At 41.2% G+C, this 22,467-nt stretch overlaps 1 protein-coding gene across 1 annotated transcript; it reads left to right on the top strand.

Moving 5' to 3' along the window:
* The first annotated feature begins 1,891 nt into the window (after positions 1 to 1,891).
* On the top strand, positions 1,892 to 20,958 carry LOC18435318 (ENTH/ANTH/VHS superfamily protein). The gene is made up of 16 exons (XM_006845364.4): positions 1,892 to 1,956; positions 6,333 to 6,454; positions 6,545 to 6,614; positions 7,142 to 7,239; positions 12,473 to 12,614; positions 12,725 to 12,825; positions 13,760 to 13,843; positions 13,924 to 13,974; positions 14,068 to 14,133; positions 14,219 to 14,284; positions 14,703 to 14,783; positions 14,975 to 15,052; positions 19,548 to 19,706; positions 19,829 to 19,904; positions 20,000 to 20,115; positions 20,212 to 20,958. Exons 2-16 carry the CDS (start codon positions 6,353 to 6,355, stop codon positions 20,548 to 20,550), a joined length of 1,629 nt encoding a protein of 542 aa, XP_006845427.1. The 5' UTR covers positions 1,892 to 1,956; positions 6,333 to 6,352; the 3' UTR covers positions 20,551 to 20,958.
* Positions 20,959 to 22,467: the final 1,509 nt, after the last annotated feature.

Genomic DNA, 22,467 nt, shown 5'->3' with positions numbered 1-22,467 from the left:
CCCAGCACTAAATGATTTTCACAAAAAGTAGATTGTTGTACGGGCAACTTGCATGATGCAAGGACCCTACACATGAATATAGACCCACTTTTATTTATCCACATACATGTGCTCTGTTTGCATGCATGGAGTGTAGCTTGGCCATGAAAAAATAAATGGCAACACCATATTTTATTTTTATTTCTTGAATTAATAAGCTGGGAAATGCTGGCACAAACCATCAAGAAATGTCTTCATTTAAAGAATTAAAATGCTCTTAGATTATTCTCCTATTAGTTTAGAGGCAAAATTATTTATGGAGTTGTATCATTGATGTTGGTATGTCCTTAAAATACTAAACAATGATGCATTGAAATTAAAAGGTGTGAGATTCAATTAACATTAAAAAATAAAATTAAAGAGAAGAGTTGAGATAGAGAAGTAAAGAGGGCATAGAGGGACATGGGGAAATAATTATTTGTGCCTATGTATAATATTTCTGGTAGATCTTTGTGAAATGAAAAAGCATTACATTTGCAGCTAGATAGGAGATATATTAACAGGCGAGAATAAATGGGGGTGTGGGATTTGAATTATTTATGTAATTTATCTTACTTTTCATTTTTTAAGTTAATTTTTATAAAATAATAATTCTTAAAATATTTATCCTTCTATTATGATTTATACAAAAAGAACTACTTGAAATATGATATCAATTGCTCCATTCAACTTAAAAAATAAAGGATGAAGTTTTTATAAGAGCTAGGCTTTATGAAAACAAAATAAAGCCTCACCTGAAATCCATGTCTTGAAAGCATTTTCGGCAACCGAGATCTCCATGAGGGCTCTAAAATTAGTTTTTAACACTGACAATAAATTTTGAAACTCAAAAAATGGTACAAATATTGTAAATATGTGAACACTTATTTTTAGGGCATAATGGACAATCTAGATAATTTATTACAATATATATTATTTTTAGAGCTTGAAATCCTTTTTTTTTTTTTTACAACCATAATATTCCAAGCCGAGATGATCAATGTAAAGGTTATTCAATACTTGAATTGCAAATTTCAATTAGGTACAAGATAAGGCTTACCTATTTTAATTGAGCTGCAGTCCTATCAAACCATTTTCAAAACATAAATTGTTGTCCTAATAAGAATTTGAATTCAAACAAATAGAAATATATCTCAATAAGGAATGGGATCAAGACTAGACAGTAAGGATGGTGGAGCACTACAATACGATGTTTTGAGTTCAATCGTAAGTAGGGGACCCCTTCCTCACTGAACTAGGCAAAAAAAATAAAAAAAATAAGAAGAAAAAGGTATGGACAAATGATATGAAAATTGTCCACTACAAGTAATAAAACTAAAAAATAACAAACTCAATATCACTAACAAAAAAAGTAACAAGCCTAAACATTAGCTAGAAATATATAAAAAATGATAGTAATATTTCATCTTTCGTTGCAATTAATTTTTTCTAAAATTGGTTTTTCATTTAATTTCTCTGGAGGAGTATGCACATGAGACATTAGCTTATTTCCACTATTTTCCAATTAAAAAGGATTGATTATAAAAAGCTGAAGAGAGAAGGCCTTCCAAAACCAAATTAAAAAAAAAAGAAAAAGAAAACCGCAATTCAAGCTGAAATGTCCAATTTAATTGGCACCGACACTCACCCATAAAACAATGCCTCAAGGACAATACAGTAATTAATCTCAAATATAGGGGCAATTCCAGTCATTCGTTAAGGGTATTTTGGCGATTCTTCTAAGTCGTTGTCCAGCCGGGTTGTCACGCTAATCACCTAGGGTTAGCTTAACTGAGCTCCAGTCAAATCGCGGTTACCGGCGCCACGATATATAGTAAAGACCAGTTATTTTCCATTTTCCCTTTATTTTTCGGAGCCATTTTTTCAGGGAAGAGAGATCCTTCTTCTCTAACTGGATTTCTAAGGATCTCTGCAAAGGTACTTAACACTTAAAATCAGGGTTTTTACTCTGCTTTTGAGGTGTATAATCCCTGTTTTGATGTTTTGATCTTGAGGTGCTCCCACTCTAGTGATTTTCTATGTTTTATGGTCCATTTTTGGGGCGATTACGTTGTGAAATGCTGGTTGTTGGGGATGGAATGTGTTGATTTCGAAATTGATTTTTGAAGTTCGAAATTTATTTCTTGAATTATGACTGGTCTGGAAAGATTGTTGTTTTGTTTGAATGAGATTGTGGAATTGGGGTTTTGAATGTGATTTTGGGGTGGACTGTATTGAATTGTGGTTCATCCAAGAGTGATTTTAATTTTGTGTGGTTGTGATTACGATTGATTAATTGTTTGTGGGTTTGTTTTTTAAAAATCGAATTGAAGTTTGAATTGGGTTCGAATATCTGTTAAATTGTATTTGCCAGAAGCGATTCAGATGTTATCTTGTTCCAATTAGGGTTGATTTTTTTGGGTTTTCTTATGAAAAATGGGATTTAAGTTGAAATTCAGTTCAGAGGCACTTAAAATTCTTCATAATAATTGTAATTTAGAAGAAGAATCCACATGCTTATTTATTGGGTTTGGGCTGATACTGGAAGGCATCATGATCTGGTGTATCTTACATGCCATAAGGCGGGGTGCTTCTTTTTTAAATGATTTGTTGAAAATTTGTATTCTTCTCTTTTTATATTATTTATTGAAAAATTTTTATACTTGGCAATTGAAATTGTAACTTGGTATTGAAATATTGATTATGAAGTTGAACTTCCATGTAGAACAGTTGTACTCTTGGAGATAATGCTTTGGGCTTGTTTGTTCAAGATTAAATTAATGGACTTTGGCTGATGGGTTCTAATAGGGTTGGATTCAAGCAGATGGTGCCCGTCCTGACTAGTATATTGAAATAGATAACTAATTATTTACCATAGTGTATTCTAGTTTGGTTTACTATTGTTCCTTTCAAAGAAAAAATAGTCCCATTATTTGATGGGTTCAGGTGCATGATGGAGATCAGTGAATATAAACTAGTTTTTCTTTGGAAAAACCTGCCTGAGTCACATTGACTCTGTCACTGTGCAAGTTCTATAAATAAACTCTTGGGATGTGGCTGAGTTTTCTGATGGGTGTGTGTGTGCTCTCGCATACGTGTGCATGTGACTTTTTTTTTCTTTTTTTGCCTCTAGATGGGCATTTTCAATGCGGTAGAATTTGTAATATGACTTAGGTGATGACGTGGAATCAATTCCCATTACAGGAACTTTACTTTTAAAGTTCTTCACAGGAAATCTTGAAAAAATCACTGAGTTTTTTCAAGTTAACTATTATATTTATCCTTTTCTGCCTTGATCAGACAATGAGTTTGAGTTAATGAATGCTAATGGAGATAATGGTTGGGGTGGAATTGGCTTGCTAGAAGGTTCCCCTTAATTTTATACTCTTGCTTTCATGTACATATGATCATTCTCAGTGTTTCCTAAGGTACTTTGCGAATACAGAAATTCAAGCCTTGTTTATTCTAGCATTGGTAGCATGCATATTCATTAGTGACGAATTGTTTAGTTCTCCTACGTGTTCTTTCCCTTTCACTGAGACGTATGGATTGATAGACAGCAAATTGTTTAGGTTCTACTACAACTCTTGACTTGAATAAGTCCATGTATCTCGAGGTAATTAAGCTTGCCCAGTGTTCCAAGACCCACATTCGTTGATTGGCCTGTTTATTGAAAAACTGACTTTACTCGCTGAGTTAATCAATCAACTTTAAATATTTGATAAATTTTTCAAACTCCTTTCCCTAAAAACTTAAAAGAAAAAAGGAAAAAGTGTAGTATGTATAACGGCATTGAATCCAGTTTGTAGCACACTGGGAATACCTTTTATATGCCGAAAAAATGCAGAATATTATATATAAGCAATATCAAGCAAGTTATTGGACTTGCAGTGAGTCCTTAATGAATGCTTTCCCATTTTCAATAATGCTTCATGACCTCATATAGTGCAAAAGGTATTTACATCCTACCGCCTACCTGTTTTTCTCTATGAGATGTTCTGTAGGTTTTTATTGGAAATTTATAGGAGTTATATTTGGTGATCATAAAGACTTGTTTAGTAATTTGAAGCTTTAAACCTTCACATGGAATTGTCTGCTATGATTTGCATATACTTCTGAATGGATGTGGTGTCCATGTTGGATACTTTAGAAATACATTTCAAGTTACACAACTGATGCTAGAGTTGAGTCCACAGCCTTATACATGCATCATACATTGTCCTGAATGCAGGTCTATGCATGCCTTGAAAACCTTTGCCACATCTCTATCATAAATTTTGATCCAATAATTGGTGGAACAGGATTCGTGTAGCCGACCCTAAATAGTTGGAATAAGGATGGGATGATAATCTTCATCAACTTTAGTGTCGATTATGTGGACTATTATTCTTCCAAATATTGATGCAATTATGTTTTGAAGTTTGTTGATAAAAATTGTTGATGCCATGAATTCTTCAAGGAACGCATCCGCTTCTTCCCCAGGGACGGGTCCAGCATTCGCTTATGGGCTGGATCCTTGGCTTGTTCCCTTTCCCCTTTCGGCTCGTTTCCCATCCCTCTTCCGTCTAACCCGGGATCCGTCCGCTTCTATTCTTTCTCTCTCTCTTCCCCATCGACGACAATCCTAGGACTTGAAATCTTGACTTTTGTCGGTCTTTGCGTGATACTGAACTCCCAGAATTTCAGGAGCTCTCTCTTCGCATCGCCTGATCTCCTTTGCTTAGGAGGGGAGAGGACCACATTATTTGGTCAGCCTCCCATTCTGGGAGGTTCTCGGTGGCCTCCCTCTATTGCTCCATCTCCTACCTAGTTCTGGGTACCCTACCGTGTCATCCGGCCACTCCCAAAGCATGAATTATCGTCATCCCCTCCAGAATCCAGTTCTTCATTTGGTTGGCTCTGTGGGAAAGGGTGCTCACGGTAGATCTCCTTCCAGCGAGAGGCCTACCCATACCCAATCGATACGCAATGTGCTTGGAGGCAGAGGAAAGCAACGCCCATCTTTTCCTCCACTGTCCAATTGCTGCAGCAATTTGGCAATCCAACCTCTCTCTTTTCGGCTGGTCCTGGGTCACTCCTGTGAACGTTCCCAACCTCGCCTCCACCTTGTCTTTCCTGCCCTGGCCGAAAGCTAGGGCTCTACTTTGGAAAGCCACAATAGGGGCCACCCTGTGGATTATATGGATTATGGAAGGAACGCAATAATCGCATTTTCCAAGGGGAGATTGCAACTCTATTCAAACTGATTGACTCCATTAGGGGTTCGGTAATTTTCTGGGCTACAACCACAAACATTTCAAAGGCATCCCTGGGTCTAACTTTCTGTCCAACTGGACTCATATCCTCAACCACAGGCCCACCTCGGTGCCTCGGTCCGCGCTCTGGAGACCCCTGGAGAGTGGTGGGGTCAAACTCAATTTCGATGGCTCATCTTTGGGCAATCCTGGGCCGGCAGGCATTGGAGGAGTCTTTAGGGACGACCAGGGGGTTACCCTTCTCTCCTACTCCTTCTCTATTTGGGTAGTAGACTCCACTGAGGCGAAGGCTAGGGCTCTCCTCGAAGGCCTTCAAGGCTTCGCTCCTGGGGCCTCCCCCTTTGGGTGGAAGGGGACTCCCAAAATATCATCTCATGGGCATCTGGCGAAGCCCAACCCCTGTGGAGGCTTAGGAACATCTTTGACACTATCCTTGATCTTTGCAAGGCTACGCCGGTCTTCTGGACTCATATCTGGTGGGAGGCCGACCAGATCGCAGATGGTCTAGCAAAACAGGGAGCTGCCTCCATTCTACTTCCGGGCTAAACACATCTTTTGCCCATTACGTGGGCCTATCCTATTTTTGGTTTTCTGCCTCCACTTTGCTGGGTGACTTTTGTTTTCTTGGTCAGTTGTAATGATGGGGCTCTGACCCCTTTTTCTGGTTCTCTTTTGTCACTCCCCTTGGTGACATTTTGTGTTGTATCTCTTTCATCATCAATGCAATGTTAACATTTTCAAAAACACAAAGGGTTATTTGTCCTCAAGGAAAATGACTTTTCATGTTTTGATACTAGATGAACTGGCAGGCTATCTTTCTTCCTTTTTCTTTAATGGTTTAATAGAATGGAACTTTTCTGCAATAGGCATGCAAGGCATTTTGTCCCCATATAAGGTTATGCTTAATAATTGGATTTCATGGAGACATCCTATCCATGTTTCTTTTTTTGAAAATGCCATCCTATTCATGTTGAGATGACAATATTGAATGGTGCCCAATTATTTTGTTTTGCTTTATTGTTGAATTATGTCTGACTGCATGCCAATAACCTTTTTCAGGTTGCCACACAGATAGCATCATGGCTGGCGTTGGAGGTACTCAACAGAGCTTGAGAAGATATCTAGGAGCTCTAAAGGACTCAACAACTGTTGGATTGGCAATGGTTAACAGTGACTACAAGGTCATTAAAGTTGTGAAACTTCGATCTTCATGTGTTCTTTGGTGATACTTTCTTGGACTCGCTAGTGAGTTTTGCTTTACGGTTTTCCAGGATCTAGATGTTGCGATTGTCAAGGCGACAAACCATGTGGAGCAATTGGCGAAGGAAAAACACATCCAAAGTAAGGCCCAGCCTATTCAAACAATGTCTTAGAGACTGTTAAAAGAGACTTTTAGAATCTATTTGTTTAATAGTCACTGTTTAAAAAATCAGCGACTTGAGCCCAGACTCGCCCGAGTCACTTGGACCTTGCAGGGTGCCAGGTCTGGATGAAGAAGACTAACACGAGTTGCTTAGACCTTGCAGGGTGTGGTTGGGATGAGGAACCCTAAGATTTGGGTCGAGTCTGACCTGATTGATGAATTTTTTTTTATACCCTTTTATAGAAACTTGGTTGAGTCAGCCCTGGCTTGAGCTTGGGACCATGGTGAGTCCAGGCACGAGTCTGGGTAATCACTGTTCAATACTACAGTATGTTTTAATCCCTTTTTTCACAATCACTGATGCTGTCTTTTGAAAATTTGGTGATGCGAGCTTCTAGAGGGAAAATTAACAGTATTTTCTCCTCCTAATTTTCAACTGATGCAAACTTTAGAAAGGTTGGTGGCTTTGAAATCATATGCCTTATGATTGTAATTATTCTGGCAGTTATATTTTCTGCAACTTCAGTTGCGAGACCTCGGGCTGATGTGGCATATTGCATACATGCTCTTGCCAGGCGTCTTGTGAAGACACACAACTGGGCGGTATGTACCGTATATGTCTCTTTGCTGTGCTCATCATATATTCATTATGCATATTGTTCCTTGCTTCATTTGTAACAGGATCTGTGATTCTGTGTGATGCCTTTGAATGTTATGTGCCTATCATCATGGAAGGATATACAAATATGTCCCTTTGAGTTCATTAGAAAATAGAAATACTGCCCTGATGTGCTTGCAAATGTTGTTAGTATTACAGTTACCTCTCCAGAAACATTTTAATAATTGTTTTTGGCCTTAGTTTGAATTTGATGCCCAAATACTATTGATTGTATATGACCTAGATGCTTTCTTGAGTTTTATTTAATCGGTTCTTATTGAAATGAAGAGCATTATTTTCCTGAAGCATTTGGCTAAGTATATAGGAACCAAATCTCATGCTTAGTGAAATGGTCCTTAAATTATTTGAGATGAAGTGATCCTTTTCAAATCATCATGTATTGTTTAATATAGAAATGTTGTGTTTCCTTTAGTTTCTTAACTTAGTTTTTAAATTTGGTGACTGAGGAAAGATATTTCAATGTTTTGGCTTGTTCAGAAAGCTTTGGAAGTGGACATTTGAAAAATAATAACAGAATACTGCTAGTACTTTCAACCTCTACTGAACTGTGGAGTTTGTTGAGCATTGTTTAGAATATTGTAGTACTGTAACAGGAGATAAAGCATTGGGAACTCCCACCCTTATCCTATCACGACCATCCAACATTGTCCATCCAATGTTGGATGGTGGATGTGGTCTAGTGGGCATTCTTCAATATGCCATAGGAGCGTGCAATATTCTCACAAAATAAGCACATGTATTTTTTTCAAAAAGTTGTTGACGTTAGTTTTAACAGTGAGAAAAGGTACAAAATGAAGGTAAGGCATTCCTCAGTCTGGGTGCTAAGTACAAAAGATGAGATTGGGGGCAAAAAAGGCAGCCATAGATGCAGCAAGAAAGATAAGAAAGCTTGCAGGACTGAGGGCTCAAAAAGGTGAAAGGGTCTCCATGGCGCTGTTAGAGATTGCTCCTTCTTTAGTGAGGCTGTCATCTACTGAGTTGTTCTTATGCCACGTAGATCGCCATAAGATGCGCATAGGCCTGCATACGTCGAAAATTTCGTCGTAAATGTTGTCCAGTTTCCATGGGCACGGTGAGGCTCTTTTGGAGTCCCCCTTGAGGACCAAAATGGAGTTCCAATCTGGGTTGAAGCATTTAAGGCCCTCAAAGGGCCTCCGCTGTTGTGGAATCCATGTGACCGATGTATTTGGAGAAGGAAGAAAGAGTGCAGTTGTCCTTTTCTCTGAAGATACCCCCTATGCCAGCTGCACCGGGGTCGCCGAGGGGGCAACTATCGAAAGTGAGTTTGGTTTGTCCTCGCTCTGGTGTTTTCCAAAGGGAGGTGGGTTGGAATATGAGAGGGCCTTGTTAAGCATGGCTTGCAAAGAGTTTAAGGTGCATTGCCCAAAAAAATTACCATAGTTCTAATGTGGTCCTTTAGTGTGCAGATGGTGGACTTCCCTCCATGGAAGATCCTATGGTTTCTTTAGGTCCATATCACTGAGAGGGTGGCTGCAATGGAGGACCTGCAAGAAAAATATCCGACTTCGACCGAAGGGTGGGGGGAGATTGAGGGAGCTAAAAAGTTGGGGGACAGATTTGGGAGTCGCCCATGTCGAGTGGAAGAGTTGCATCAGATTCCTCCACATGGCCTGTGCCAGGTCGCAGTGGATGAAGAGATGTGCATTTGTTTCTTCTGCTGATTTGCACATGGCTCATCTGCTAGGGGGATCGGCAACCCACTTTTTTTAGCTGGTCCATCATCAAAGCCCTCTCGGATATAGCATTCCAGCTGAATAGCTGGATCTTTGGTTGGAATGGAGGGGAGCCAGGCTCTTGCGGCAAGTGAAGGGGGAGGAAGAGGGAAAATTGAGGGCTGTTGCAGTTTCCGCTAGAAAGAGGATACTGAAAAAGTGCCCAAGGTGGCCGGTTTCCATATGATCTTGTCGACACCACTAGAGGAGAGGAAGGTCGAGTACAAGAGAGAAGAAAGGAACTCGAAGTCAGCAAATTCGTGGTGCGATCGGGGCCATCTGAATTTAGGATTTCAAATCCTTGAGTTCCCGAAAGTATTGTATTGGTTGGCCATAGTAGCCAGTTGATCCAGAGCCAAGCGAAACTGATTGTGGAACCGCTCCTGTAGGGTGGGATTCCTTATCCAAAGGTGTCTCCAGAACTTGATTCTATTGTGTACCCTCGGCTGAAAGCAGTTGCTGTCTTTGAAAAGGTGGTAGATAATTAGTAAACAACGCCAAAACCCTGAAGACACTGTTAGCCATGCCTCTGGGTAGTCAAACAGAATTCTTGCAGTGGTATTTGTTGTGAATAACCTCTTGCCATAAGTTTTTTTCCTGTTCAAAGTGCCACCACCACTTGTTGAGGAGGGCCAAATTGTTTCCTCTAAGGCTGCTGATGCCTAGGTCACCCTGCTATCTCGGCAAACAGATCTTGTCCCTTGCAATAAGATGAAATTTCTTCTTCCCCTCTCCAGACCACTGAAAATTTTCCTCATCAACTGTTTGAGACGAGCCACCACTGAAGCTAGCATGTGGAACAGTGACATCTGGTAGATAGGGAGATTTGAGAGGGTGGCGTTTATTAGGGTGATTCTACCTGCTGAAGAGAGGAACCTTCCTTTCAAACCCTCAAGCTTGTGGTCAAATTTTCCTATGATGTTTCCCCATTGTTGCGATTTCGGTTTGCCAACGCAAAGGGGCAGGCCCAGGTAAGTGGAAGTCAATTTTTCAGCTCCACATTCCCATTGACTAGTGAGGTCCTGAATCACATGGGATGTTATATATTTACTATTGTTTTCATTTTATATATTTTGACTAAAAAATTGTTCTATGCCTGTATATGTATTATTGTTAATTCAGTTCAAGCTTGATGCCTTAGCATTGTGAATTTAGCTTCCAGTTTGGACTTTTATGTTTAGTTGGGGGCAATGTTAAAAAAAACGGATTCGGGCGCCTAGGCAGTTTGGGTGCCTGGCCCCCTAGGCAGGCACCCAAGGACAGGGTGCCCCCACCCCCACCCCCACCCCCACCCCCACCCCCACCCCTCACCCCTCACCCCTCACCCCAAACATAAAAAACAAGGGAGTACTTAAATGAATATGTAAGACATTTTAAGACTTTCGTTTCACTTTCACATAAGACTTAACCCATTAAGATTTCACATAATCAATTATTTATCAAATAAACTAAAGCAAAAAAAAAATAGAATATCAAAATAAGACACATTGTACAAAAAAGGAATCAATTATTCATAAAAGAATATGATATCGTCCAAGTGAGAAAGAAATCAATAAATCACCAAATAAACTAAAGCAAAAAAAAAATAGAATATCAAAATAAGACACATTGTACAAAAAAGGAATCAATTATTCATGAAAGAATATGATATCGTCCAAGAGAGAAAGAAATCAATAAATCACCAAAAAAATCAACCTTTTAACTACAAACATGTAAATATACCTCAAAAGAAAAAAAAAGTAAAAGAAAAAACACATGAGTCTTAGCATAATAGGTTGTAGCAAAATAAAATCAAACCCTCTTTCAAATATGATAATACTTTAAAAATATCAAAATCAAATTGATGTTGGTGCAAACCTCGTTTATTGGGTTGTCAAAAGTTCCCAAAATCAACTACTAGAAGCTCCAAATCCACCCACAAACTATTGCCGTCATTTTGGGAAGAAATCGAAAAAATAAAAAATTTATCGATCTTTCGATAAATCACAAAAGAGTGGTTTTTCTCACCCTAAAGGCCACGGATTTTCTATTGGGGGTTTAGAATACCCCCTAAAACCTCTTTCCCCCCTTTTTAGGTGGAAAAAATTACAATTTTTACGCTCACTGAGGGCTTTTTTTCAGCCCGCCCGCAAGTTGTCATGGGGCGGCGCTTAGGTGGGCGCCCAGACAATAGCACTTAAGAGGCGCCTTGATCGCCGAGGCGGGCGCCCAGAATCAAAACACCCCCGCCCAGACTGCGCCTAGGCGGTCGGGCGGCTGAATTTTCGAACATTGGTTGGGGGTTACTTGGAAAAGAGTGTCGACTGAATTGGGGGTCATTAGGTTTCTGTTTCTTACTGAAGTGAAGCTCTTGGGTAGTCTAGAGTGAAGTTTAAAAGCTTGTACCTATCTCGGAGATCTGTTGGGTCTTGAGCTGCCGACTCGCTAAGTCCTGAGTGGACTTGCAGAGTTTTAGTTTGTAAGGATCAGATATTTGTTCAAAGTATTTCGTTGATTTATAAAGGAGATGGATAAGAATGACTCCCTGGAGTCCTATAAAAGGCTTGGTGTATCTTTATTAAAATCTCCTGTTTTTGACAATCTGCACTCTTCCCATTTTCTAGCATTCTCTCCTCACTATCATCGCCAAGGGATATGCATAAATGCGAAGTCATTTTAAACTTGTTGCATTATGAGCGCTTTTAGCTATTGATTGTGGAATGTGAACATGTCGTAATTTCTATGGGTATCTGAGCAGTTGATCACTAAGCTCTTGTAGCATTATTAAGTGTTTAGGGCCTGGAAGCTACCTTGAAGCATTCGACAGTTGTAGTTATGGTCCCACAAGCTGTCAATGCTTTCCAAGAAATGATCTTGGGATGCCACTCAATAGGTATGTTTTGAACCAGCTGATTTGTACAAAAGCAGTCCTTTTTGCTAGTGGTATGAAAACAGAAAATACGTGTTTTCATCCCACATGCAAAGTTGCTTTTTGCAAGTTAGCACACCGGTGATGGGGTCACAAACATTCTGCTTTCTAACTGGTCCTTAACTTTGCTGTATAAAGTGGATTCACCTATGTATTGTGTTTTTCCCTGCATTAGTATGCTCTAGTTCACTGAAATTATACTTAACTGTCTCTCTCTCACAAAAAAAATAAAATAAAATTACAATGCCCCTTTTAAATATGACACTCTTACCCATGATCCCTTTCAAATCGCGATGGTTTACTGGGCTTTATGGGATGTATTTGCTTTTGATTTTCTGTAGTTCACAAGTTTCATGCAATTCATTGCTTTGATACGTTTTAGATTACTTGAAAGGATTTAGCATCATATTTAGTTAAAAATTTTATTTGTATCGACTGCTTATGTCTGTTTCTTTTTAAGGCCCTTGTTGGTTGCTGTATTTGAGCTTATGCAGATCTTTTTAATTTAATCTGTAGGTTGCGCTGAAAACACTGATTGTCATACATCGTGCTTTGAGGGAGGTTGATCCTACTTTCCGGGAAGAGCTAATCAATTATGGTAGGAGCAGAGGACATATGCTGAACTTGTCACACTTCAAGGATGACTCAAGTCCAAATGGTACTCATGGTTTCCATTATCTTTTCTCTTTTATTACATTATTTCAATTTCTTTTATTAATGCTGCAATGCGCTACGAGAAGGTAATTTTTTTGCTATATTGGTGTTAAGCATGGGATTATTCTGCTTGGGTGCGTATGTATGCCCTGTATCTTGAGGAGCGGCTGGAATGTTTCCGTGTACTGAAGTATGATGTTGAGACGGAGCGCTCAGTAAGTAGTATATTACACTGAAGTATTCCTGTGCATTATTCTGTTTAAATGTCTTTCCTTGTTTTGCATCACTTGAATTTTGGACTGCCTTTGATACAATGTTTTGGAGGCTGCCAGATGCAGAGATGGAATTGTTTGCTTGATCTGGTTGGACTAGATAACATGAAAAGAAATTGAAGAATTTAAACAAAAATTAGTTAAAGGTTTTCTTGGTCTGTTTGGTCCTGCAGCTCATGCTTACATTGATAATATGTGGGTTTTTGTAGTCATAGTTGAATGTTTCATGACCACGTCATCTGTTTCTATACTGTAGCATATAATGCAAAGAGCAAGTATACTATGCTCCTTGGGGAGCATACTGTACACTTACTCCCTTGGGCAGAAGACTAACTTGGGAAGATTGTTATGATCTGAAAATGTGGGAACCACCTAAAAGCCTTTATATGAATATATTCAAAAGAAAAAGTTCAGATTTTGAGTTCTGTAGCACGTAGGTCTCACCCTTCAAAAATTGGATGGTTTTGAGTCAATCTTGAGGCATTTTATTTTTCAGCCTATATAAAATGCAGTTTGGAAATTTTTTTCTTTTAATATAGCATATGGGTTGAAGAGATTACGTCCCCAACATTTTGGGTCCTAAAAATACTCCTAGATTGGTTTTTGCCTGAGGGAGTAAATGGATAGTATGCTCCCTAGGGAGCATATAATCTTTGGGTAATGGAAATTTAGCCTTCATCCTATCAAATTGGCACCAGAAATTTTTGGTCCTATTGAATGGAAACATACTTTACTGACCAATGGAGAAATAAAAATCTATCTAGTTTTAACTCATTAAGGAGCTATATCAATTTGTATTTATGTTAGAGAGAGGTTTTAGATTTTCTACTTAAAGACTACCAAATTATAATGTTTGCTGATGAAACATGCTTTTCAGAGAACCAGGGAATTGGACACACCAGACTTGCTTGAGCAGTTGCCAGCTTTGCAACAACTTCTCCACCGACTTCTTGCTTGCCAGGTTTTGGAATGATACATATTGCGTTTTTTCATTAATTCATGGTCTTTGTCAATTTTTTTAACAGTATACTACTTTTGCAGCCAGAGGGAGCAGCTGTGTATAACTATGTGATCCAATATGCACTTTCAATGGTAAGATGCCTGCTGAATATGTTCAGTCAGGCTGGTTCAATAAAAGTTAGCATTTGAAGTTTGAACTTGCTTCTTATAATCTTCCATGTACAGGTTGCAGGAGAAAGCATTAAACTCTATAATGCCATCAATGATGGAACTCTCAATTTGGTTGACAAGGTGCATTTCTAGATATTTTTATTTCTTTTCCTTTTTTCTTTTGGATTAACTGTGGATGGATTGTGATTATCTGCTGTAATGACAGTTCTTTGAGATGCAACGGCATGATGCTCTTAGGGCTCTTGAGATTTACCGAAAGGCAGGAATCCAGGTATATATCTGTTTAGGGGTTGCATATTGTGAGACCATTTATCCATGGTACAAGGAGGTCACAACTACCTAGAACAATCTGCTGTGAAATCTGACAGCTTGAGTGTGTTGCAAAGTTCGAAAAAATTTCTTTGGAACTTTGCGACTGGTCAATGGAACAAATGCAGCTACCCCATCTCGTATCCAATGGTCAAGATTAATTTTGACCTCTATGTACCCAAATATAAATGGTCTCATTCTCCATTTATTTAAATGTTGTGATCATTAACCTTATTGTTGTAAAAGGAAGTGGTAGTTGTGGAATATAGTACTTTTAGTCGTTAAAGTGTAAATTGTCTTAGAAGTTACATGCTAGAAATTTGTTTCACTCTTCAATTTTGCATTTACACATATTCTGGTATTCCTTCTGTGTCCCTCAGGCAGAGAGATTATCTGAGCTTTATGAAGTTTGTAAGGGCCTTGATCTTGGGAGGGGGCAGAAGTTCTCCAAAATCGAACAGGTATGGAAACTTTTGATTTATGTGTTTGTTGCCCACTTGCTTTACTCACAATATCAAATTTGATTGTTCCTGATTTTGACTTCTTTTAATTTTGAAGCACTATAAGAGCAAAATAGAGAAAGGAATCTTTATTTATAATTGTTCATCTTCGCGCCTAGATTTCTCATAGACTATTTTTAACTTGATTGCAGCCCCCTGCATCATTTATCACTGCCATGGAAGAGTATGTGAAGGAGGCTCCGCGAATGTCATCAGTTAACCATGACATGGTATGAAATTCTCTCACTCATTACATGTGAATAATTTTCTGCTAGATTTGCCTTACTGCCATGGATTTCATTTCTATGTATTGGGTTAGAAGTTCAACTTGGTTATTAGCAAGGTGATCTGTTTTTTCATCAGATTGAGAGGGAACAAGGCCAGTGGTTCTTCTAGTTAGTTCTTGATATTCTCTGATGAAAAGGGGGATTTGAGACATACTATGACCAAAAAAGGGATTAGAGCCAAGTTAATAAGCCAAAACAGGCTAATGGGTGCATTTCATACATTCAACCCCTCACTGGCCTGTCTAGGAGTAATTTTAGGAGTCAAAATTTTGGGGATCTAACCTCCCGAACCTTGAGGCCAACGTCAATAATAATAGTAATAATTAAAAATTAAAATCATACGCACTCTATATGCCTGAAAAATAATATCCTAAGATTAATTAGAGACTGTCTAATTTTTGGAAGGCGGATCCAATTGTTTAGAAAGTCATAATCCTTTTTATTGCCCCGAAAGTACTCATCTAGTGGTTCTAAAGTAGATCCCAAATTTTCAACTAGAAAAACTCCTCTTAAGTAGGCCTTATGCCTGAGGAATAAGTCAGTCGTTTGCTTTTGCTGGAGTATGCCATACAGCCGCAACTATCAAAGCCCAAGCTACTTTCTCGCCCATGGAAGAGTTTGCTCTGCACTAAAAATGGCAAGCCTTGCATATATTGTCCACTAGTTGCTGAACATATTGGTAGATTCTCTATATTGTCACATTTCACTTCCTTTAGTAAGGCATCCTCAATGGTCGGCTACTCCTACCGTGTCATTATTATGTCAGGAATGTCTCCATATTCGTAGTCATAGAAGAATATCCCTGTCTCCGCCTCTTCTCTTTCCCATTGCTTCCCTCTCCCATCTCTCCTCCCCTTTAGACTCTGCCCTCTTTCTTCCCTTACCCACCCCCCCAACAAACAATACTCATGGCCTTCCTCCTCTAGTTGACCTCTCCTCGCAGAGCATATCCCCTCGTCTTCGGACAACGGCCGTTTGTCGGTGCTTGACCCACACACACCACCCTCCCCCCCAGCTGGCCCTTCACCTGGCAGAGTCTCCCCCCTCGCCTAGCTTTCCTGCCACCTCTAACCAGATGGATTACTGAAATACACACCCTCCAGTCAGCCACCCACCCCAACCCCCCCAGATGGCCCCTCGCCTGGCAGAGTCTCCCCCCTCGCCTAGCTCTCTTGCCACCTCTAACCAGATGGATTACTGGAATACACCCTCCAGTCAGCCCCCCTTCCCTCCCTCTGCTTGGCCTACCTCAATCGATGCAAGCTGAAGATTTGGCACCTCTAACCAGATGGATTACTGGAATACACCCAGTCAGCCCCCCTTCCCTCCCTCTGCTCGCCCTACCTCAATTGATGCAAGCTGAAGATTTGGCACTCCTACTGCTCAACACTCACTCCCTTATAGGTTTTGTCTCCCCCCTTCCAACCTCATCACCCCCCAGATTCCTGAGGGTATTCCTCCTATAACCTTCCCAGGTCATTTCCCCTTCCCAAGGGGATTTCGTCAAAGACTTAGGAATTCTTGATCGGGTGCTAGTGGCTCTTGAGTGCATTCACCCTAGGCACCTGTCCAAAATACCAAACTTGGTCATCGAACTTGATTGGGAGAAAGCCTACGACCACGTAGACTGGGGTATTCTAGATGAGACCTTATCTAGGATGGGATTTGGTGTTCGTTGGAGATCGTTATTCCAACCCCTACTTCTCCATCCTAATCAATGGATGCCCTAAGGGATACTTTCCCGCCTCTAGGGGTCTCAAGCAGGGAGACCCTTTCTCCCCTTTCCTGTTTGTTGCCGAGGTCTCTAGTCAATCCATTTTCCGAATGTTATCCTCAGGGAGGATACATGGTTTCAAGGGTGGACCTCGGTGCCCAGTTACGACCCACTTACGATATGCTAATGACATGCTTATTTTTTGTGGAGCGTCTCAGCAGGAAGTTGTCTCCCTCCTCTTCCTTAATGGCGTGTTTGATAAGTGGAAGTTTCTGGAAGTGGGAGTCAAGTGTCCCACTTTCATGTTTGATAGTACTGTATGGAAGCTGTAAAGTGGAAGGGCGACCTTCCATGCAGCTTTTTTTTAGTGTTAAAATGGGTTCAATTTTGGAAGACCTCCCTTCCATCAAAAATGATGGAAGAGCAGTCTTCCATAATCTGTGGGAGAGTCCTTTCCACTTTCAAAAACTCCATGTGTCAAACACACCCTAAATGCTTCAAATTTGCCACGGGGTTTAGGGTCAACTGGACCAAATCTAAGATGATTGGCCTTGCATTGGATCTCCAAGCTACACAGGCCTTTGCAGCCAGTTGGGGTTTCCAGGCGGAATCCCTACCGTCCAAGTACTTGGGATTACCCCTCTGTATTGGCAAACCAAAGAAAAGGCTGTGGTCCCACACTAGCAGGATGGAAGGGTCGCTTCCTCTCACCGGCTGTAAGAATCATGCCATTCTCGCCAATATACTGGTATACCAAATGTCACTCTTTCACTTGCCCGCAGCAGTAACCAATCGCCTCGAGCAACTTGTGAGAAGATTTCTTTGGTCGGGTGAAGCATCTGCACATAAGTTACACCTCATTTCATGGGAGAAACTGTACCAGCCTAAGTGGCTCGGGGGCCTTGGTATCTGGAATTTGAGGAAGCACAACACAACTTCACTGGGCAAATGGTGGTGGCATCTCGCTACCAAGGTGAACAATTCTGGACACAAGTTCTCCGGCATAAATACCGACTGCCCCTTCTGTTTGGGTGCCAGAATGCAGGCCTAATAGTAGATCATCTGGGGCTTGGAAATCCATGCTCTCCTCCTTCAACATTTTTAAAAACTTCATCCACATCCACCCTAGAGAGGGGTGCCGCATTAGTTTCTGGTCTGACCTCTGGATAGGGCACACCCCCCTCAAAGATCTCTACCCCTCCCTCTTTAACCTGGTTCATAACCAATTTCCTTGGCACTCTCTCGAACCTGGATCCCGACCTTCAGGCAACCTCTCACTGACTTAGAGATAGCCGACTTCTGTTCTCTTTCCGCCACCCTCCGCAATACTTTCCTCACTCCCATGGGTAACAACCTTCTCATCTGGTGCTCATCTCCCTTCGGGGTATTCACAACTGCCAACATATCCCCTCGCCCCCACTTCTATCACAGCCCAAGCTTGGTCTTCCATTGCCCCCCCCAAAAATACAAGTCTTCAATTGGATAGTCTTGTCCGAAAGGGCGTTAACAGTTGGATCAACTCCAAAAGAGAGGTCTACTGCCTGGCTCATGAAGAGAGTAGTGCTCACCGGTTCGTTCTCTGCCCTCTGGCCCAGGAAATTTGGGGGCTCTCCTTCAACCATTTAAATGGCAATGGGTCACCCCCATGTCAATACCCTCTCTTTATGGAAGGCTTTTCCATGGCCCAAAGCTGGAATAATTCTATGGAAGGCTTCGGTGACTGCAGCCCTCTGGATCATTTGGACTGAGAGAAACAATAGGATCTCCCGTGGAGATAGGTCCATGCTGGCCTCAATGTTTGAGAAGATCAAGTCCATGATTATTTTCTGGACAACAAACCACAAACACTTTAAATGCCTCCCCCATTGCGCATTCTTTCAAGATTGGGAAGCCATTTGCTCCTGACAGGTTTGCATTCCTCGGACCTCCCATTGGAAACCAACAATCCCAGGGCAGACCAACCTAAACTTTGACCATGGTTGCTTCCTAGTAACCCGGATCCCTTAGGGATCGGCGGTTTATTCAGGGACCATGAAGGTTACATACTGGCCTCCTCCAAAAGTATTGGACATTCCGATTCACATGTGGCAGAGGCCCTCGCTCTTCTTGAGGGCATCAGATTGTTCAACTCCCAGTGGAGCCTTTTGTTAGTGAGGGGGATTCCAAGAATGTAATACGGTGGGTTTCTGGCTCTTCTCCTTGCCCTTGGTCTTTGGTTCACATTTTTGATGAAACCTCACACATTTGAAGGGATATTTTATGTCTCTTGGTAGCATATTTGGCGCGAGACCAACCAAGAAGCTGATTCTTTCGCTAAGGAAGCAGCCTTGATAGCTCAGCAAAGCCATCCCCTATGTCCTTAGGCCTTACCATTGAGAATTGTTTGTACTTGGATTGATTTATCTCACTCGAGTAGTGGCTTTCTGTACAGGGCTCCTCCTCTAGGGGTAGCCTTTATGCTTTTGCATAGTGCTTCTGTCCTGTGGGAATTTTTTGTATAGAGCTCCTGGTATGTGGGAGGCCTAGTTTTTGGAAGATATGTATCAGTCTATACTCAATTGAATATAAGTGTTAACATTTTCAAAAAAAAGAAAAAAGACAAGGTATTTGGATATTGGTAAACTATACTCTGTACTGTTATACTGTAAGTCACTCGTCTAGTAATTCTAGCTTCCAGTTTCTGCTCCTTTTACCCATTGATTCTCATTTTGACCACTTCATCAGGCTAATGGTGCTCCCAAGGTGGTCCTGGCAATCGAGTACAAAAAAACAGTTGAAGAGAAACCAGAGCCACCTCCACAAGAGAAACCGGAGCTCCCTCCAGTTCCACCTGAACCAGTCAAAACCAAGGCTCCAGTACCAGAGCCAGTTGGTGATCTTTTGGTATGATGGTTATCGTCTGGGGATTCTTTGTGTGTATAATGTGATTTTTTGATACTGTTTCGAATGATAATTGTGTTTTGAAAGTCTTTCATCGGTAATTATGTATTTTATATGTTTAACAGGGCTTGGATGAAATTAGCCAAAGTGCGTCAGAATTAGATGAGAAAAATGCTATGGCACTAGCCATTGTCCCAGTTGGTAAATTTCTTATGGGGAAATTTATTAAGAAATCTTCGGTTAGTTGCATATTTATTGTCTCATCTGGTGATGATATATTTTTTGTGACTGTATAGATACTCCGTCAACTACTGCCAGTGGTTTGGATCTTTCGAGTGGCACAACTGGCTGGGAGCTGGCGCTGGTGACTGCGCCAAGTTCTAATGAAAGTGCTGCAGCAGAGAGCAAACTGGTACTAATATCTCAACTCTTCCCCCCAGTTGAATAGTCCATTATTTTGAATCTCTCTCTCTCTCTCTCTCTCTGACATCTTGCCAATCTGGCTCAGGCTGGGGGGCTCGACAAGCTCACACTTGACGGCTTGTATGATGATGCAATCTCACGGCAAGCAAACCCGAACGGAAGCTACCACATGGGGCAGGTGGTCCCTAACCACTTCGAGTCTTCCCAAATGATGCATGATCCCTTCTTTGCTTCCAATACTGTCCCCCCCCCTGCAGCTGTTCAAATGGCCGCCATGGCTCAGCATCAACAAGCTTTCATGGCTCAGCAACAGCAACAGATGATGATGATGGGGCAACAACCTCCAAACCCCTTTGGAAACCCCTATGGAGCTATGGGTATGCACCCCTATCAACCCCATAATCCTTATAGTGGATATAGTTAGAGGGAGGAGAGAGATAGTAGAGAAGGAAAATGGATGAGTTGATTGCAGTTCAGGTGCTATACCACTGTAGATATAGTCGGGGTGTTCGGAGAGACGGAGAATGTGTGTCTGGGCCTTTGGTGACTTCAAGTGCTTAGAGAGGTTTGAGGGTCCTGATGCTGTGAGTTGTTGTAGAAATGTGTATCATATGTGATTGTTGTCACTGTAGTTGCATTGGTTTGTTGAGGGGTTGATGTCGGAGTGAGGAGGAAATCATGGGTAGGTGTTTGTTATATTTTCTTTGTTTTTTTGTTCTTTTCAATTGGTTTTGTTCTACCCAATTGAAGATTGTTTGATTGAAAAGAGAGATGATTAGTGAGATGGAAACCGCATAATTTTGAGTTGTACGAGGCATGTGGAGTTCACCAATGGGCATCTGTTTTTTCTTTCTCTCTCTCTCACTCATTAGGCATCTGTTCTCTCTCTCTCTCTCTGTGACACGCTCGCACACAGCCTGCGGCTGCCAAGGAATTTTTTTTGTAATTTAAGGAACAGTTGTGACAAAATCCAATAAGAAGGGTGCGGTTTGTATAAACAACAGTGTCGCGGTAAGATGTATCACGTCCAAATTGTGTTGAAAGATGCACTTCCGATGTAAAAAAGTTCTTGTGGTGACTTGAAAATCTGTTTGCACTCCTAATTATTAATTTAAAGCTCCAAACATAGTGCATGTCAACTATCGAGTAGATTTAGACACTTGCGAATTTTTTAAAATGGAGAATGTGCCATAAGATCAATTATTTTTAGGACTAGAGATTCCTTTTTCTAATATTTAAAAACCTTGCGGTCGAGATGATCAATTAGGTGATTTTTATTTGGAAGATGTTAACCTTAAATTAATCGGAAAGATGGGCAATCCACACCTCAGATGCTCCACAGAAAGGGTGTAGCCAAAGAAACCACAAAAGTGTTTACACAAAAAAGGTTTCAGGCAAAGACAGAAACAAGCCTTCTAAGCGAAGGGTTACACGTAAAAGGCCTTTCAGCGTTCTAGTTCTGCGAGATTGGAAGAGGCACCAAGGTTGCCTTCCTTCCATGTGTGCTTCCAGGTCACAATCATCTCCCTGCAAATGTAGTTGATCTCATCAAACAGATGAGCCAACTGCCATGGGGGAGGAGAAGGGGTTGAAGCCCAACCGATGATATTCCTTGAGTCTCCCCCTAATAATGAGTGATTCGACACCCAAAGGAACGGCAAGCTTGAGACCTGCCAGCAACGTGATGGCTTCTGCTTCCATGGAGTCACAGTGGCCTATGAACTTGGAAAGGGTGGCTATAGGAGTGCCCACCACCTGAGAAGAGCGCCAGCACTCGAGGCCCCTGGGTTGCCCAGGGAGCACCCATCAAAGTTGAGCTTAAAAGACCCCTACCGGGGGAATCTCCAAATTGCAGCCATGGATGTACGCTTACTATTGTGATTGAGGGTAGCTTCCCAATTCTGTTCGAAGGCCGTGGGGGGCAGACCCTTGAAGTACTTATGGTTGGTTGCCCATAAAATCAGCGTAGACTTGAGTTTGCTAAAGGTTTTGTATCAAGAGGAGTGCTCTCCCCGGAAGATGCGATTGTTCCGTTCAATCCAAATGGCCCAGATGGTGCCTGCCATCACTGATTTCCATAACCAAATACCGGCCTTGGCTCAGGGGTAAGGCTGAATGGCAGAAATGAGATTGGGAACCTATTGCCGGTAGTACCCATTGAACATTGAAGAGATTGAGGATTTCTCCCCACATATTAAAGGCGAAAGGGCAATGGATGAGCAAATGAGCGTTAGTCTCCTCATCGTTCGTGCACAGGGCACAACGATTGGGGATGGGAATACCCCCTTCTTTGCAATTGGTCCACCGTGAGTGCTCTCATAGAGTGAGCAATCCACATTAA

This window comes from Amborella trichopoda, chromosome 12 (genome assembly GCF_054954075.1).
Source record: "Amborella trichopoda isolate Santa Cruz 75 chromosome 12, AtrichopodaSantaCruz75HAP2 v2.0, whole genome shotgun sequence".
In the NCBI taxonomy this organism is placed as follows: Eukaryota; Viridiplantae; Streptophyta; class Magnoliopsida; order Amborellales; family Amborellaceae; genus Amborella; species Amborella trichopoda.
The sequence above is the reverse complement of the archived record's forward strand: the minus strand, read 5'-3'. Positions and strand labels throughout refer to the sequence as shown.

Bases quoted from the DNA above. Each gene is read 5' to 3' on its own strand.
- LOC18435318 (XM_006845364.4), top strand. From the start codon at position 6,353: ATGGCTGGCGTTGGAGGTACTCAACAGAGCTTGAGAAGATATCTAGGA. The intron at 6,615-7,141 runs GTAAGGCCCAGC...TTATTCTGGCAG, and splicing joins GAAGGAAAAACACATCCAAA to TTATATTTTCTGCAACTTCA. The intron at 15,053-19,547 runs GTATGAAATTCT...CCACTTCATCAG, and splicing joins CATCAGTTAACCATGACATG to GCTAATGGTGCTCCCAAGGT.